Below are 17982 nucleotides of genomic sequence, written 5' to 3' on the forward strand. Positions count from 1 at the left end.
GAGCAGGGGCTACTCTTTGTTGCCGTGCACGGGCTTCTCATTGCGGTGGTTTCTCTTTGTTGCGGAGCACAGGCTCTAGGCACGCGGGCTCAGTAGTTGTGGCTCGCGGGCTCTAGAGCGCAGGCTCAGTAGTTGTGGCACATGGGCTTAGTTGCTCCGCGGCATGTGGGCTCTTCCCGGACCAGGGCTTGAACCCGTGTCCCCTGAATTGGCAGGCGGATTCTTAACCACTGCGCCACCAGGGAAGTCCTTGAAGTATATTAAAAGATATTATTCTACTGTATTTTCTCATTCCTTTTTTCCAAAAAGAAACCTGAAGTCAACCTTATCTTACTTCCTAAAATCTCTTTTCTCTAGCTGCTTTTAAGATTGCTCTTTATCACTTATTTTGATCAACTTGATTATGATATGTCTTGGTGTAGTTTTCTTCATGCCTCTTATACTTGGGTTTCATTGAACTTCTTAGATCTGTGGGTCTATAGTTTTCATAAATTTTGGAAAATTTTCACCCATTATTTCTTCAAATAATTTTCTGGACACCTCTTCTATCCTTTCCTGCAGGGATTCTAGTTATACATTTATTACAGTGCTTGAAAGTGTCCCCACAGCTCACTGATGACCTGTTCATTTTTCTTGAGTCTTTTTTCTACTGTATGTTTCACTCTGGATAGCTTCTATTACTATATCTTCAAGTTCACTAATCTTTTCATCTACAATGTTTAGTCTAGTATTAATCCCACCCAGTGTATTTATCACCTCAGGCATTTCATCTTTAGAAGTTTGATTTGGGTCTTTTTTTTAAAAAAAATCTTTCATGTCTCTACTTAAATGGTAATAATAACTGTTTACTATCCTTGCCTAATTCTAACATCTCTGGCAGTTCTTGATTGGTTTTGATTAGCTGATTTTTCTCCTCATAATGAGTCATCTTTTCTCGCCTCTTCGCATGCCTGGTAATCTTTGACTGGATGCCATACATTATGAATAAATGTGATGGTGAATTTTTTATGTCAGTTTGGCTGATCATGGGGTACCCAGATTAAATGTCATTTTGGGATATGTCTGTGTGTGCTTCCAGATGAGATTAGCATTTGAATTGATGGAATCAGTAAAGTACATTGTCCTCTCCAGTGTGGGCATCATCCAATCCACTGAGGGCCTGAATAGAAAAAAATGCAGAAGAAGGAATTTGTCCCTTCTTCCCTGATTTCTTGAGCTGGAACATCAGTCTTCTATTCTTGGTGCTCCTGGTTCTCAGGCCCTCAGACCTAGACTAGAATCGCATCATCAGCTCCCCAGGCCGTTGGACTTTGGACTGATTACACCACCAGCTCTGTGGGGTCTCCAGCTTGCAGACTGCATACTATGGGACTTCTCAGCCTCCATCTCTGTGTAAGTCAATTCCTTGTAATAAATCTCTTCCTATATGTATATCCTCTTGGTTCTGTTTCTCTAGAGAACCCTAGCTAATACAACAGATATTCTTAAGCTTTGTCCTGGGATGCAGGTAAATCACTGGGAAACAATCTGATTCTTTTGGGTCTTGCTTTTAAGATTTGTTATGTAAGACATGAGCAACATTTAGTCTGAGGCAAAACCCTTCTGAAACTCTACCCAATTCCCCTAGAAACAGGAGGTACTGTTCCTGGCCCTGTGTCAGCAACTGTTCCCTCTACTCACTGATGTGTTTCTCTGACCTTGAATAGTCTTGTCACACTCATGTGCTGATCAATACTCTGATGAATACTCAAAGCGGACCTCTCAAACATCCCTAGGGTTCTCTCTCTGTGTAGTGCTCTCCTTTTGGTACTCCGTGCTGTGAATTCTAGCTGCTTTGCTTTCCCTGGACTTTCAGCTCCATCCCCTTAACTCAGGGTTCCTCCTTTCTGTGCCACAGGCTGGGAACTTTCTCAAGGCAATAAAATGTAACAATTGTAGCCCTCATGGCATCTGTTCCCTATCTTTCAGGAATTACTGTCCTTTGTTACCTGATGACTTGAAAATCTTGTTTCATGTATTTTGTCTGAGTTTTTCTTTTTAGCTGTTTCAGTTAGGAGGGTAAAGCTGGTACCTAAAAATCTATCTATCTTGGCTAGATGCAGAAATCATTTGCTTATTTTTTAATGGTAGGGTAGATAATGAAATTAATTTTTAAAATACCTACAGAGGAGGGTATCAACAGGTTGGATGAAACTAGGACAAAAGTTAGACTTCTCTGAATAGACCTTGTTTTACAAATTGACTTGGGCTCTTGTAAATGTTAGATAATTATAAAATAAAAAATCTTAAAAAACAATCCCTAAAAATTGAAAGCAAATATGAAACAATTAACCTAACTGTGTATCAAGCTGGTGGGAGAACAACATTAAGGAATTATTTCAGGCATACCCTAGTGGGATATAGGTTAAAGACAAAAAGAATTGCAAAACATCCTTGCAATATTTTCAATAATGTATCGCTGGTGGCAGTGTTGATATTGGTATTTTTAATACTGTTATGTGAATATTGTTAAAATAAGGTAAATAATTATGTTGATGTCAGTAAAAACTGAGATTTCCAACACTGGAGAAAGAAAATACAATGTCAGATAGATGTGGTTAGCTTACATTCCACTAGCATCCTTAATTCTGATTGGGAGCATCCACATGCCATCATGATGAATATTCACATAAGAAAATCCCCACATATTTCCTAGCTTTGTCCTCTAAAAAAGGCCTAGACCTGTTGGCCAACTCAAAAGCAATAAGCAATCTTAGTACCCAGAATGTTGCCTCTAAATACCATTTCCCACTAAAAGGAACCAGGGCTCTTTAGAGAAATAGCTCCTTCGAGATCCGGGCAGAAAAGGTACAAAATGAGCTTGGAATATCTAGTTACACTAGAAAGCAAGGAAGGTACCAGTGACCATGAGGTGGTGTCAAAAGGGCCCAGGAGCCAAGCTGAAGAGGCTCCCACTGACCAACAATGGGAGAAATTGAGCACTGATAAGAATAATAACTACAGTGGATTGTGACACACTAAATATTTTCAAATTCATGACATCATAATGATTCTTAAAAAAGAATTAGAAGAGACACACAAAAGCCTCTGGGAATCTCTGGATAATGCTGGGAAGACAACTCATTATTTTGAAAACTATTTAAACAGAAAGAATCAAATATTTATACTGCCTTAACTATACACACCAAATCTCAGTGTAAAGCATAGTTGATTGTAAATTTCTCTTTGTAGAAGTATCCCAGCCTTTACATGAAGTAGGAATAATATAGTCAATTACCATTCTGCAGCCTATGATACAGATTTAGTCAGTGTCACCAATGACTAGTAACATCAAAAAAAGAGGGAAATCTAGACATTAGCTGCCTTCTGATAGAAGTATACATCTTCTATTACATATTCTTGCCAAACAAAATTGAAACTGAATCTGACTACCAATCTGACCAACCAATTCCCAAGAAATCTTTTAAAGAACAGGGAAAATGTTCAATTGTACTAGAGGAATGCAGTTAGCAAAATCCACACTACGATACCCCCTAGCAGCCAAACCTGTTTCTTCAATGAATACATTGCAACAAACAAAAAAGAGACATCTATAGACAGAGTAACTAATCTGATACTTGCCCTCCCACTGTAAATAACTAGAAAACTGGACAAAATATATGAAAAAAAATAGTTTTTCAGAAACAGAATACTAGGCAGCACACAATTGTGACTCCTGAGAGAAGGGAAACAAATGAGGTGAGCCCTGTGATCACCCAGCTTTCTGCCTAGAGGCACTTTCTAGACCTCAGTACAGGCAGGGAGAACCAAAGCAGAGTACACCAGTCTCACTAGGAGGCAGAGATGAGAGCTCAGGGAGACTGAGGTGCCTGAAATATGCAGGGAAAGTTACCAGAAAGATGAGAACTACAAAGAAAGAGTTCCAGAAATCTGCAAGGATGACTCCTTCAGTCTTGGGCTGAACTCAGAGCAGCACCTGTGTAAGCAAGATTCCTTGAGGATCAGCAAAGAACAATTACAGGCAAAAAGAACAACTATAAGGAGGCTGGAAGCTGAACAATTTCCAGTTAACACAGGGCTGGGAGACATTTGTATTTCAGCTAGTCAGCATGAATTAACGTTAATGAATGCCCAAGGCAGTTAGTACATTACAGAAGAATAACATCATCATAGTAGAGAAACACTAGCCCTGGAGTAAAGACTATACATATACTACACCTCCTAACAGATTTTAAAAATAAGACTAGAAAGGATCAAGCTGATCATCAAGTAACTTAACAGCTTAGCAAAACAAACTTCAATACTTTTTAAAGGAAGCCAGCAAAACCCAGGCATCCAAGAACATTCACATTCACAGTGCCTAGCATCCAAAAAACAAACAAAAACAAACCAACCAAAAAAAAAAAAACTTTAGACATGGAAAAAAGCAGGAAAATGTATCCCATAACTAAGAGATAAGTAAAAACAGACCAAGAAATTGCAAGAGATGACAGAATATTAGCTTTAAAGGGCTTTAAGAGAATCATAAAATATATTTAAGAATTTTTTTTAAATGACCATACTAAGGAGAGAAATGGAAGATATAAAATAGGACTAAGTGGAACTTTTAGAGCTAAAAAATAAAATATCAGGAATAAAAAATTCACTTGATGGGCTTAACAACAGATTAGATTCCACAAAAGAAAAGATCAACGAACTTGAAGACAGCAACAGGAAGTACTTAAACTGAAGCAAAGACATAAAAGGGCTAAAAAAAACAACAAAAAAGAACAGAGCCTCAGTGACCTGTGGAACTACATAAAGTAAGCTAACATATGTATAGTTAGAGTTCTAGAAGCAGAGGCAAGAGAAAGGGGACGCAAAAATTTTTTGAAAAAATAATGTGAAAACTCATAGAACTGTACACAGAAAGGGTGAATTTTACTAGATGTAAATTATGCTTTAATTAATCTGACTTTTTAAAGAGGTGTGTTTATTCACAGATGACATGATCATCTACACAGAGAATCCTATGAAATCTACAACTCCCTCTAGAAATAATAGATAATTTAGTAAATAAGTACTAAGATAATAAGTAAATAATAAGTAAATTTAGTACGGTACAAGGTCAATATACAAAAGTCAACTATATTTCTACACATCAGCAAAAAAAGTAACTGTAAACAAAATGTGAAAAAGATACCATTTACAACATCAAAAACCATGAAATACATGGCATACATAAACAAAATACACATGAAACTTGTACAGTGAAAACTACAAATCATTGTTTAGAGAAACTGAAGATCTAAATGAATGTAGAGATGAACTTAATTAGAAGCCTTAATATTTGTTGATATCAGTTCTTCCCAAACTCATCTATAGATTCAATATAATAACAATCAAACTCTCAGCAAGCTTTTTTGTAGAAACTGATAAGTTGATTCTAAAATGTACATGGAAATGCGGTAGCCAAAACAGTTTTGCAAAAGAACTACCTGACTGCGAGACCTATTATAAAGCTGTAGTAATTAAAAGCGTGTGGTATTGTCTTAGGACAGAAATAGAGATCAGTGGAACAGAATAAAGTCCAGCAAGAGACATGCATATATGGTCAACTGATTTCACCTCAAGGTGCCAAGTAATTTGAAGGGGAAAGAAATGGTATGGGAGCAAATGGATATCCATTTGGGGGGGAAAAAAATGAAACCTGACCTTTACCTCACATCATTCACAAAAATTAACTCAAAATGGAACACAGACTTAATCATGAAAGGAATAACTATAAAACTTCTAAAAGAAAACATGAGAAAATATTCACGTCGTTGGAAATGCCCAAGATTCCTTAGGCAGGAAATAAAAAGCACTTTACATAAAAGTAAACATTAATAAAATGGTGCTCATCAAAGTTAAAAATTTGCTCTTTAAAAGGCAATGTTAAGAGATTGAAAGGCCAAGCCAGCGTCTGGAAGAAATTATTTGCAATATGTACTGACAAAGGAGTTGTATCTAAACTATATGAATATAAAGAACTCTTAGACCTTAATATTTAGAAAGAAAAAACCCCCGTTTAAAGGAGGGCAACAAAATAATGCCATTTGCAGCAATATGAATGGACCTAGAGATTGTCATACTGAGTGAAGTAAGTCATTCAGAGATATATGATATCACTTACATGTGGAATCTAAAAAAAGGGTACAAATGAACTTATCTAAAAATAGAGTTAAAGATGTAGAAAACAAACTTATGGTTACCAGGGGGTAAGAAGGGGGGGGAGGGATAAATTGGAAGACTGGGATTGACATATACACACTACTATATACAGAATAGATAACCAATAAGGACCTGCTGTATAGCACAGGGAACACTACTCAATACTCTGTATTGACCTATATGGGAAAAGAATCTAAAAAAGAGTGGATATATGTATATGTATAACTGATTCACTTTGCTGTACACCTGAAACTAACACAACATTGTAAATCAACTGTACTCCAATAAAAATTAAATTGAAAAAAACATAAATATAATAAAGAGGGGCAAAAGATTTGAAGAGCTATTTCACACATAAACCAACAAAAAAGTATGGCCACATGAAAAAGCGCTCAACATCATAAAGCATCAGGAAATACAATTAAAACCTCAAAGACACGCCCACTAGAATGTCTACAATTTAAGACTGATAATACCAGGTGTTAGCAAATATGTGACCAACTGGAAGTTTTAGAAATTGTTAGTGGAAGTATAAAATGGTACAGTCATCCTTGAGAACAGTTTGGCAGTTTCTAAGATAAAATAAACTTACCATGTGACTGGGCAATTTCAATCCTAACTATAAATCCATTTATAATTGTAATTCTACAACAGGAAAAGCTAATCTATATGAGAAAAAGTTTTGTCAGTGGTTGCCTGGAGCAGGTAGTTCGGGGGATATATCGGGAAGGTACGCAAGGGAACTTTTTCAAACGAAGGAAATGTTCCGTATTTGCTTATGGTTGTTTTTACACGGGTGTATACATTTGTTAAAACTCACTGAGCCATATTCCTAAAATGGGTACACTTTGTTATATGTAATATATATCTGATTAAAGTTGATTTAGGGCATATATCAACCCCTTATAACGTTTGGACTTCAACAAGATCCCAAATTAAGTAAGAACAATTTTAAAAGGAGGGGAGGGGATTTTGAAATGTGTCAAATAATGGGTGATATTAAGGAATTACCGTTAAGCCGAGTGATGGGCCCATGAGTTCATTTTACTCTTCTCTCTTTTACTAGTACTATTTTGAAATTTTTCCATGCTAAAACACTATAAAAACCCCACAAATTAAAGCAATAACTTCAAATATTTAAAAGATTACTATATAGAAAAGGAATTAGATTCTAAGAGAAAAAAAATCATATGGAGGAAAATTTGGAGTCAATATAAGAATGAACTAGCCAACAGAGCAATGTGTAGCCTTATAAGGTAGGTTGATAACACTAGGAATTTTTGATGCCCAGACCTCGTAACTACTAGTCAGGGCTGCAGTAGAGGAAATTACTGCAGTTAGTGAGAAGTTGGACTAATTGTTCTCTCAGATCTCTCCAAGCCCTGAGATTCCATTAACTATTGATCTATGCATCTGACTTCCGGTGCAGTTTTCCCAAACAAGTCAGTACCCCATTATTCCCCAGCTCTATCAAATAATTATCTATACTACTTATTTGATACTTCACGAAAGCGATTTCATGTTTTCCATTTTTCCAATTTTCATATAGATTTGATACACCCCTTTTTAAGCCTTTCAGAAATCAGAAAGATGCTTCATACCTCTTAGACTCTTTTATTCCTAGCACAATACTCTGTACATACTGGGCCATCAAAATACTTCCTTGACAATACCTTTCAAATCACTGTTAGTTTGTAACATGCGCCCTTTTCTCTTGCTATTCATGTCTGCGTCTTCTCCCACCATCCCTCAAGCAGAGACTGTATCCTCTACCACATCTGTGTCCCCCAGCCCAGGACTGGAACAGGGCTCTGTGCATATCCACAAATAAAATGAATGAAGAATTCCTCCCACATTTGGAGGCTGTGAAATTTTAGAGGTGATGGTGATTCATGCTGATAGCCAAATTTGAATTCTAAGACTGCCTTAATCACTGAAAATTTCATTATTCTGACTGCACAAGTCATGCACACCATCACCGGGGTGGCTTCCACTACCACAACCATGGAGAAAACGGAAAAATGGTTTGGTTTTTTCCTCCATCTCTCCCATCCTGGTGGCCCTTCTCCTGAATTCCCCAGGTAGTCAATGTCTTTACACTGCACTCTGACCATCCAAATGAGAAGTAGGCAGGGGATGAGATCCTATAAAATGCCAGGCACTACACGAGACACTTGACATTATCAATTCATTTAATTCTTACAACAACTGGAGCAGGCATTGTCTGCATTTTAAAGATGAGGAAGCTGAGGGTCAAACTTAGTAATTTGCCCAGGCTTCTGAATGACAAACCTGGGATTTGAAACCGGACCACCCTCACTGCGTTTGAAATAACAAAAAATAACCCCTTTTCCTACAAAAGTCTTGAAATAACAGAACCTAAAGGAAAAATATTTTTGTTGGAGACAATACTTTCTCTATAGCTCCAAGGGCATCTTTGTCTCCAAATTCGGAAAGCTTGCTCATTCCCATATTTACCAAGAAGAACGTGGAATTTCAACAAATACCACAAGGGGGCGCTAAGTCCTAAAAAGCTTAAGCTTCTGGACAGATTAAATGTCTCATTTGGATCAGGACTCAGACAGATAAATCTGGATAAATATTCTGCCATAAGTGACTCTAAGAACAAATATGACCACACTTCCTTCCTCCTTAAAGCCTTCAAAGGATCTCCATCCCTAACATCACTTATCATGACACACAACTTCCTTTATGTGTGCCCATCTCCCTCCAAAAGACCACGACCCTCTAACTCTATACTTGGATAACACCAACTAACGCTTCCCTGGCTTCCCCAAGTAACCTTTTCTTCATGTCCCAACTCTTCAAACATGCCTTCTTCCGTGTGACTGCATCTCCCCCAGTCCTATTCAACAACAAACTACAAATCAAACTCACATGGGTCCTTCAACCCTGCTCAAAACATGTCTCGGCTAACTTCTGACCTTCTCTGACCGTCCTCCCACCTCAGTGAATTAATTTATTCAACATATTATTCCACCATCAGGTAAATACTTCTCTTCCTTCCCATATCATACAGTGTTTCAAGTCAGTGTCCTTATCGCCTTGCTAGACTGAAAGGTCCTCGAGGGAAGAACCGCGTTTTACAGGTGTGCACACGTCTAGTGCTGGCAGGCAGCACATCCTTCTCAAGTGCTGAACTGAGCTAAGAACCCACCAACCAACATCACACGCCTGCGGCTTGTTTCAGAGGCTACCTTCAAAGGCTCAGGAGTAATTTTCATAAAGCCATTTTAAGTTCTTCATCTCATGCTTAAAATCAACTTGAAAACTGCAATGATCAACATTCTATTTGAAGAAATTGTATGTCAGACTTACCGTCTTAGTTAAATAAAACACGAATGAATATATGAAAAGAATTGCATTTTCCAAAGGTGTGACACCTGATGGTTCTTCAGCATTTGTTTCTAGTTGCTTTTCTGCATCAACAGCATCGATAGGAGTGACTTCTGTTGTAATTATCCCTAAAATTGAGGGAGAAAGCTAATACTTTATTTATGCTTCAGAATAAGATTTGTTTCTCTTCATTTAAAATATTTATTGAGTGCCCACTAAATATCAGTCACTCTGCCTGGGTATGTGCTTCTCCTGAAGACAGTTATATAAAAAAATTTCCGGACCCCCATTAGAGCCATCACATCCTCAATTATAAAGTGAACATCACCTCCAACCCACTCTACCCACCAGCAGTCCCTCCATCACATCCCTGGCAATGCAACTGCTATCTGAACAATACAGACTCATGGGGATTGAGAAAACCAGAATTTTATGCTTTTCCCATATACACACTGTCACATTTAACAAACATTTATTTAGTGCTGGTGAAGCACTGTATTAGAAACTTCAGGCAAACAATGAGTAAAAAAAGAGTGTTAGTAAATCTATCCAAATGGATGATCTTTTTTAAATCTGAAAAACTGTAATTCTGAGTTGGTTAAAAACTGATGGATTTCTGTTTCCTTTTATGTGAGAGAATATGTAAATAAACAAAATTGAAAATAAAAAAAGAGTGTTAGTTTGCAGACTTGCACCCATACTCAGCACCAGCATCTGGCACCTGGCAGGCACTCAGTAACTGCTTACTGCAATGGATGAATGACAGCTACACAAAAGGGAATACGGTAAACACCAAGAGAGATGAAAGGCAACTGCTTACAAGGTAGGGGCCTGGCGTGTAGCGCTGTGAAAAAGGTCGAATTCCAGCTGTTCCTGAAAGGATCTCCACATGAGGGGGTGGTAGGGAGGAGATTTCAGGATGAGTTATTTGGGTCTGGGGTGCTTCTTATGAACAGCTAGGAGTCCAAGAAGCAATTAGTGAGAAGTTGGACTAGTTGCCACTCAGATCTCTTCCAGCCCTGAGATTCCATCGCTATTGACCTATGAATCTGACCACTGGTGAGGTTTTCCCAATCAGGTCAGCACCTCAACACCTGAGATGCATGAAGGACCATTTGGGAAGATCAGACTCTAAAGGTAGTTGATGCCATTTTGTGCTGGAACTTAAAGGACAAGGCAAAACCTCTGTTTTTAATTCTGCAAGCAAAATCTTTCCCAACCCTGAATGTTTTTAAGCAAGAGAGTAATAAGTCTTATTGGTATATGACTCATTCTCAACAAGCAGAACCTTTTTGAGTTACAAGAGTTTAGAAGTGGAGAGTATTATACATGAATGCAACATCCTCTGGAACACAGGAGACCTCTAACATGCCATTTCTTCTCAAATTAGCTGAATTCCTCTTCCTGCTGTGACCTCTCCTATATTTTAAAGGGGGTTAAGTCAGGGGGGCAGCCCAGTGCTGCCAGGCCTGTGGTATCACAGGGTAATGCTTTACCTATGGTTAGAGACCATGGCCTCTAAAAACGTAAAATGGTAATGATTCATATTGCCATATTGGATAGACAAAATAACACAATCAGCTGTCATGACTTATTGGTAAAATGAGTGAGCTACACAAAAATTACAAAGCTGTTGATACTATTACTTGGGTTGCACTCTTTGAAACTTTATTTTTAAAACAACTTTCTCAATCCAGATGAAATGAGTTGCTCTCCCACTGGATGTTTACTGTGCTCAGTGATTAAGTACTGTTCACAGGGGTCCGTCTACACTGGGCCATTATGTACTGCAAAAATTCTGTACTGTTTCCTCTCATCTTATAGTATGAGGATATCTAGACATAAATATCCCCTCACTGTTTTAAAAGAAACTTCTATGTCCAGGTAGTAAATTAACAAAAGAACTAAGCTACAATGTACTCTATTGGAGGGGAGGGGAGGGGTGGATGGAGGGAAGACAGAATTTGTGAGTTTCAGAGCAGTGGTTCTCAAACTTTAACTTGTAACAGATCAGAATTCCCTGGAGGGCTTGTTAAACAGATTGCCGGTCTCCACCCCCAGAGTTTCTGCCGCTGTTGGTCTGGCAGCAAACTACTGTTTTTGAGCATAAGGCTTTTTAAGAATAGTATTTTAGATTTAAGTTACTTGCATAAGCTAATGCTAGCCAAGCACTGGTTGGTAGGTTAGTTATAGTCTCTGACCTGCTTCCTATGATTGATCTCCATCTGTCTTGACTCCTGCTTTTCTCTGTTAGTTCTGGGATTTCCTACTTTTAATGCATTCACACCTGTGTTATTCTCCCCTCTATTTCCTACCTTTAGCAACAAATCTCCTAGGAGGGCTTCTTTAGGATAGGCTTCTAGCTTGTAGAGAAAAATTAGCAAGCTTTACCTGGGTCTCCAGCTGTCTCAGTATTTGGCTCCTGGGACACTTCTGATGTACCCATGTCACTGGTCACAGGCTGATCCAAGTGGCTGGGCTCTTCAGGAATCTGCATTATAAGAACTTCTGTGTTCTCCTGTGGAATATTCTCCTCCAGCGCTGGTTGTATGTCTATAGGGGAGAAGAACGCACTGGGCTGGCAAAGCTCGAAGACAGCCCCCCTCCAGCAGCCCCTCACCACACATCTCCAGGGCCCCTCACCCCTGCCCTCAGTGTGCTAGCATCCCGTGGGGCACAACTGGGCAAGGAAAAAGAGAGTTTCAGTTGCTTTCCTTTCACTTCACAGACGCCTAAGCTACACAATGAAATTGACAAAGAAACCCTCATCCCGGGAATTCCCTGGTGGTCCAGTGGTTAGGACTACTGTGCTTTCACTCTGCCATGGCCCAGGTTCAATCCCCGGTCCCGGAGCTAAGATTACACAAGCCACGCGGCAAAACACACAAACAAAACAAAGCAAAAAAAAACCCTCATCCCAAAGTATTTCATAAATACATATATTTATGGTGGGACTTCAATAAGCCTAACTTCTCTTGGCAAACCAACATATGCCCACATAGATAAACGTGCAAAAGGGAATTCCAGTCAAGAGCAGAAATAGGAGACATCTATTCCACCCAGAAATAAGAGACCCGCTTCATACACAAGCATGCTTGTTTCACAGAGCTAGCCCAGAGAAGGGCATTACATACAAAGGCAGCTTGCTGAAGTGCCTTTCAAATATTTTCAAAGTACCTCCAAGAGTCAGAAGGAGTGAACTCATTTCTGTCCCTAAGAGGCTCAGAGCATAGCCCAATGTGACCCACAGCAAAGGTGAATTTCTTTGAAACCTCACAGTTTACCCTGAAAATTCATTTGAGTTTTGCATTCTAATCCAAAATATAGCTGCTTTGATTAAAAGTAAAAATGTTCCCGTCTCCAAATTGGCATTCTGGGAAGATACATTTTTTCTGTGGCTTTATGACCCCCTGTTACTCTGCCGTATACCCTCAGTTCAAATGCCTCCATTTGAAAAGCATGGAGACAGAGAAAAGACTATGCAGCTAGCAATCAGCTTATCTAGGATGCTGGCTCAGGGTCAGTTCAATCACTATTTCCTCAACGGCTTCTCCGCCAAGTGCTGTGTTAGAAAGGCTCTGCATCCTGGTTTGATCCTTGATTAATCTGTATGCGAGAACCCGAGGGCCTGGTAGAATTGAACTACCCAAGTGACTGCCCTAAAGAGGCAGGAAAGAACATGGCATCCACCAAAGATGAAAGCTGGAGGGAATGAAGAAACTCAGGCAAGGCATCGAGTTAAAAGTTATGCCAGTCAATCCCTGGACAGACAGCAGTTATTCTATGTGTTCAAAAAAGCCCTTTCATGAAACCTGTACGTTGTTAACAGGTCTACTTTGTGCGTCATTTTCTTGTTCGTATCTTTCTCTTTTTATGAAGTTTCCTTTTGAGAATGCTACCAGTCTCACTGTCTAAGGGAAAAGCAGGGCAAGAAATCCTTATCCACGCTCCAGCCTCCAAGAAAGAAGGCGGGAAGGGCCGTGTGGGCGTCCCCGTGCTGCCCCTCACCTCTGGGCACGCTGGGACCTGTGGACGGAGCTTTACAAGCACGGCACGAGGTGCTTCAGCAGCCCCCTGGTCCCCACACCCGTTTCTCGAGCCCAACCCTACAAGGCCACGGGTGGGCACCTCACCTTCCACTGGTCCACCCCAGCCTTCCTCTGCAGGCTGCGCCGCTGCCAGGGGTGCAGTCTCCTCCACTGTGGAGTGTTTGTACCTGACGAAATAGATCAGGTCTTGAACATCATCTAGCACCGCAGCCTCTTCAAAGATGCTGCTGTCCTTCATCCCCAGGTCTCTATTCTCCATCACGCGAGCATCGAGCATCTTCTCTGCCTCGCTCAGAATGTGGGACTCCCAAGCACGAAAGACCTTATCTAGGACTTTCTCCACATTATAGGGCAGGCTCTCCCGCTGTGCCGACTTCAGCTTGGATGACATGTCCTGGAACATGGCTTCCAGCTTATGGACGTCAAAGTACTTCTGGAAGCGCTGCAGAGACGGCTGATCTTTAAAGAAGCTGCTGATTGTGGGCAAGTCCTCCACGCGGACGCTGTGCTCAGGCGGTACAGGTGCACGTGGAGCCCAGGGGAATGGGTCATCATCACGGTCCTCAGAAGCAGACCCCTGGCTTCCTGCATCCACGAGTTTCTGTACCTCCTCCTCATCCTCTTTCCAGAGTTCTATCCCAGGCTTCTCTGCGAGCCCTGAGGTCTTCAGGTGTTCCTCAAGGTTGTCTTCTTTAAGAGAATCAGGATCTTCATTCTGAGACGCTTCACTGAACTCTGGAGTCTGATTTTCTTTCTTGCCAGGAAAGTCGCTTCCTTCAGAGGGTCTCTGTGCTTTCTGATCCCCATGAGAGCTTTCTTCCTTTTCCACCATTGGACTACCTGGGTCCCTGCCTAGACTGTCTGCCCCTTTACCTGCAGTCTCATTTTTCCTTTCATTTTCCAATATATTACTAGTTTCTTCTTTGTTTTCTTCAGTTGCAGGATCAGTCTTAATGGCGCCTAAAACAGCTTTTTCAGGGACTTGCAGGTCAACATCTAACCTCTTGTTCTGAATCTCAGGGCTTTTTTCTTTAGACCGTTTTGCACTTACAGCGTTTTCATCCTCCAGTAGTTCTTCGGGGCTGTAGTCGTCATCTTCTGCTTCTGGTATTTCAGTGTGGAAACCTGGTCCCTCTGTGCTATCAGTTTGGCCCATTTTTCCTACCTCCTGCGTGGCCGGCAGTGGCTTGTGCCCTTCATCCGAGGCGTCCACCGTGACCTCTGTGGCCTCTTCCTCAGAGAGCCTTCTCTTCTCCCTCGCTGGCTCATTCACTGCGGCGGCCCCATCTCCTTGCTGCCAGGAAAGATTTCTTCCCAGAATGGGACCCTCTTCTGCTGGTTTTCCTGGCAAACCAATTTCACCTGGGGAGGAGGGTCCAGTCTGATTTTGAGGTTTAAGAAGCCATTCCTTTATAAGTTCCTCACTTGGATGCTCCCCCAAGAGCATGTGTGGTTTTGGTCTGTTTACCGAACCATCTACTTCCTGCATACTCTCTTTGGAAGCATTATGCTGATGGCCGCCCAAGAGTGGTGCCACACTCACGGACTCCTGTTTCATCTTTCCTTCGTCCCTTTGATTCCCTGCCACTTTAGGTACCGATTCCCTCTCTGAGGCACCTTCCAAACTCTGCCCTCCAGGCTTTTCTTCACGGAGCATTTCTTTTGCGATATGAACAGTTGCTCCTTTTAGGTCATCCTCTTGGTTGGCAAAGGCTGGTTTTAATGCTTCTGTACCCTTTTCAGCCGCTGGCGAGGAGCTGAGGTGGCCGCTTTGAGGAGGAACACGCACAGTCATGCCTTCTTGCATCTCCTCCTCTAATCCTGCCTCATCCTGCACCAGGTCCCTCTCGGGTTCCTCAACCTTCCGCCCTTTTCCTTTAATGTGAAGTTCTGTGTCCACTTCTGGGTCTTTGTCATTATTTGTGTTAGGGACTTCTACATTCCAAAGGCCGTCTGCTGCCTTTTCAGGGTCAATATGATCTACTGCACGTTGTGGTTTCCCCAGTTTGCTGCCCAGGACTAACGCATCATCCCCTTCCTTTTCTTCCTTTGATTCAGTACTCTCTAAATCTGTACCTGTGTTTTCTTTACCTTCTGTGACATCAGAGAGGATGGTATCTTCCCAGGTTGTTAGTATATTTTTAGCACCGTTTTTGATGCCAGGGGTCTGAGTTTCCTCAACTTCATGGCCTTCATTTGAATTCTGCTCTTTCTCTGTTGAATGTTTCTCAACTCCGGAGTTCGCTGGAGCTTTCGTATCTTCTCCACCTATAAAGGTTAGTAATGGCGGCTCATCAAAGTTTTCTTCACCCTCCTCTTCTTCCTTCCCCACTGTGTAATACTCAGCATCCAATTCCTCATCAAAATCATCCTCTAACGAAGTAACGAGTCTGGTTGTCTCATCATCTGATACAAGTGCATCGGCAGTTGAGCCAAATTTGGTTTGCAAGTCCAGAGTCATTTCTGTTTTCAAAAGTTTATAAGCATCCATCTTCTCCTGTTCATTCGAGACCTGAGAACTATTGCTGGTTTTGTTGTTTTCACTTTCTGGCACTTTTAACTTATCTTGCAGCATTTCTCCAAAAGGTTCAAATGAAGAACGCTCTCCCTGAGCATGACCCGTTTGACTATTTACATGGGGGTGGCTCTTCTGAGCCTCGTGTCTTTCCCTGAGTTCCTTAGTGTTTTCTGATAATATACTTTCACTTTCCTCTGAGTTGGGTTCTACTGGCTCAGGTTCAGGGTCACTTCCCTTAGACGCTTCAGGAGGTTCTTCCACATGCTGAGAAGTTTCTTCTTTAACTTCCGCAGAATCTCCAGTGGCAGAATCGTACAATTCCAAAAATCCTAGAAGTTCTTCTACGTTATAATTATCAAAATCATCTCTTCCCCCATCAAAACAAACAAAATCTGTCTCCTGCAAAGGAAGGAAAAACATTAGTGTGTCACTAACCGAGTGTCACAAGAGCAAACGCTTACCCACAGGCTAATGACAGAGATGATCTCAAATTCATGTTTGGCTCTAGAGGGGCTTTTGTGCCAACCTTGGGGAGTCGGGAGATAGGAGGATGGAACCCACTTTTCCCTGGCTTCCTGCTTCCATGAGGAAGGACTTCTACCTGAGTAATGCTCCTCCTGGCTTCCCTTCATTCTTCTTCCCCAGGGGAGGAATGATTCATGTGGCTGGTGGGTTTGCTCTGCACCATCCCTGTTTTCTGCTTGAGATTGGATGGAAGAGACACACACCCTCTCTCTTCCATGCTGTCAGTTTTACAGGGACAGTCCCCCTTGGGGAGAACCCCACTTGGCTAGCTCTGCCTGTGGCTGGGTAAGTCTGTCTTATTCTAGACTGCAATGTTCAAAAGCCCATTAATTTCCGCACACTTGAGCCGTGTTCTCCAAAAAGCTTTACCAGTAAGTAATGGTGACATTTTGGTCTCCATCTACCTGACTCCTGGGTTTCTCGATTTGTTCTAAGCACAAGTAGGGAAAAGTAGGGTATCATTTATTGGGTCCCCCGACTTCCAATACCTATGCCTGATGTTCTGGGAATTTACCTCATACTAATTTGCCCAGAAGCTGGAAGACCACCCAGCATCTCCATCATCCTCCCCTCTACGCTGTGCTTCTCTGCTTACCCAGCTGGAAACAGGGAGAATCACCTAGCTGACAGGCTCTAAGTCTACAACAGATTTCTGGCTCATTTTTTCCTTGGATTGGGAAAGATAACTCAGCTTTAGAAGCACCTTACTGAAATACAGGTGCAGGGGAAGTAAAAATGTTAAGGAACAGAGAATGGTGTCAAGGGGCTCCCCACTTAACTATCACCACAAGTACAGCTTGAAAACAAGATTCAGTGAGGGATACATTCTACTCTAAATCAGGGTTCTGATTAGCTGTCAATAAGATCTGCTTTTAGACTACCTGTAAGTCTATAGTCTTCCTTTCCTCTGCTAGTAAACAAATTGACATAAAATGGGTCGTAAACAGAAGGAAACGTTAAAAAACCAACAAAGATAATCTCCTTCTCCTAACTAAACTCTCACAATACTCTGGAGAGACCTGACAAGTGTGGTAAGGATGAATGATTCCTCTTCCCATCGCGTGCATTTCTGAGCCATTTCTTAATGTTGAGGGAAGCACGTAGTGAGAGGTACAATGAGAAGGCAGAATCCCCAACAAGTGAGGTCTCTGTGACCAGTGAGCTGCTGTCTCATGCATATTTCCCGCCCAGCAGCATCTTCATTAGGAGTGAAGCCTAACAGGCAATAGGGCTGATTTCATGTCCCTCGAAAAGACAAGGAAAGTTCAAGAACAGCAATGGCTCTATGACTTCATCCATTCTGCCGAGCTCAGCTGAGAAGTGCCCCAGGCCAGCAGCTCA

The 17982-nt window shown here is 41.2% G+C and overlaps 1 protein-coding gene across 2 annotated transcripts in view; it reads right to left on the reverse strand.

The window, feature by feature from the left end:
• The window catches only part of MIA3 (MIA SH3 domain ER export factor 3), a 78887-nt gene that overhangs the window by 26451 nt on the left and 34454 nt on the right, over nt 1-17982 (reverse strand). For both annotated transcript variants that reach the window (XM_068541781.1, XM_068541780.1), the window contains exons 4-6: nt 13683-16515; nt 11941-12102; nt 9532-9677 (exon numbers count right to left, since the gene is read on the reverse strand). In XM_068541781.1, coding sequence (XP_068397882.1) covers nt 9532-9677; nt 11941-12102; nt 13683-16515 — 3141 coding nt within the window. The remainder of the gene's footprint in view (nt 1-9531; nt 9678-11940; nt 12103-13682; nt 16516-17982) is intronic.

This window comes from Eschrichtius robustus, chromosome 3 (assembly GCF_028021215.1).
Source record: "Eschrichtius robustus isolate mEscRob2 chromosome 3, mEscRob2.pri, whole genome shotgun sequence".
NCBI lineage: Eukaryota > Metazoa > Chordata > Mammalia > Artiodactyla > Eschrichtiidae > Eschrichtius > Eschrichtius robustus.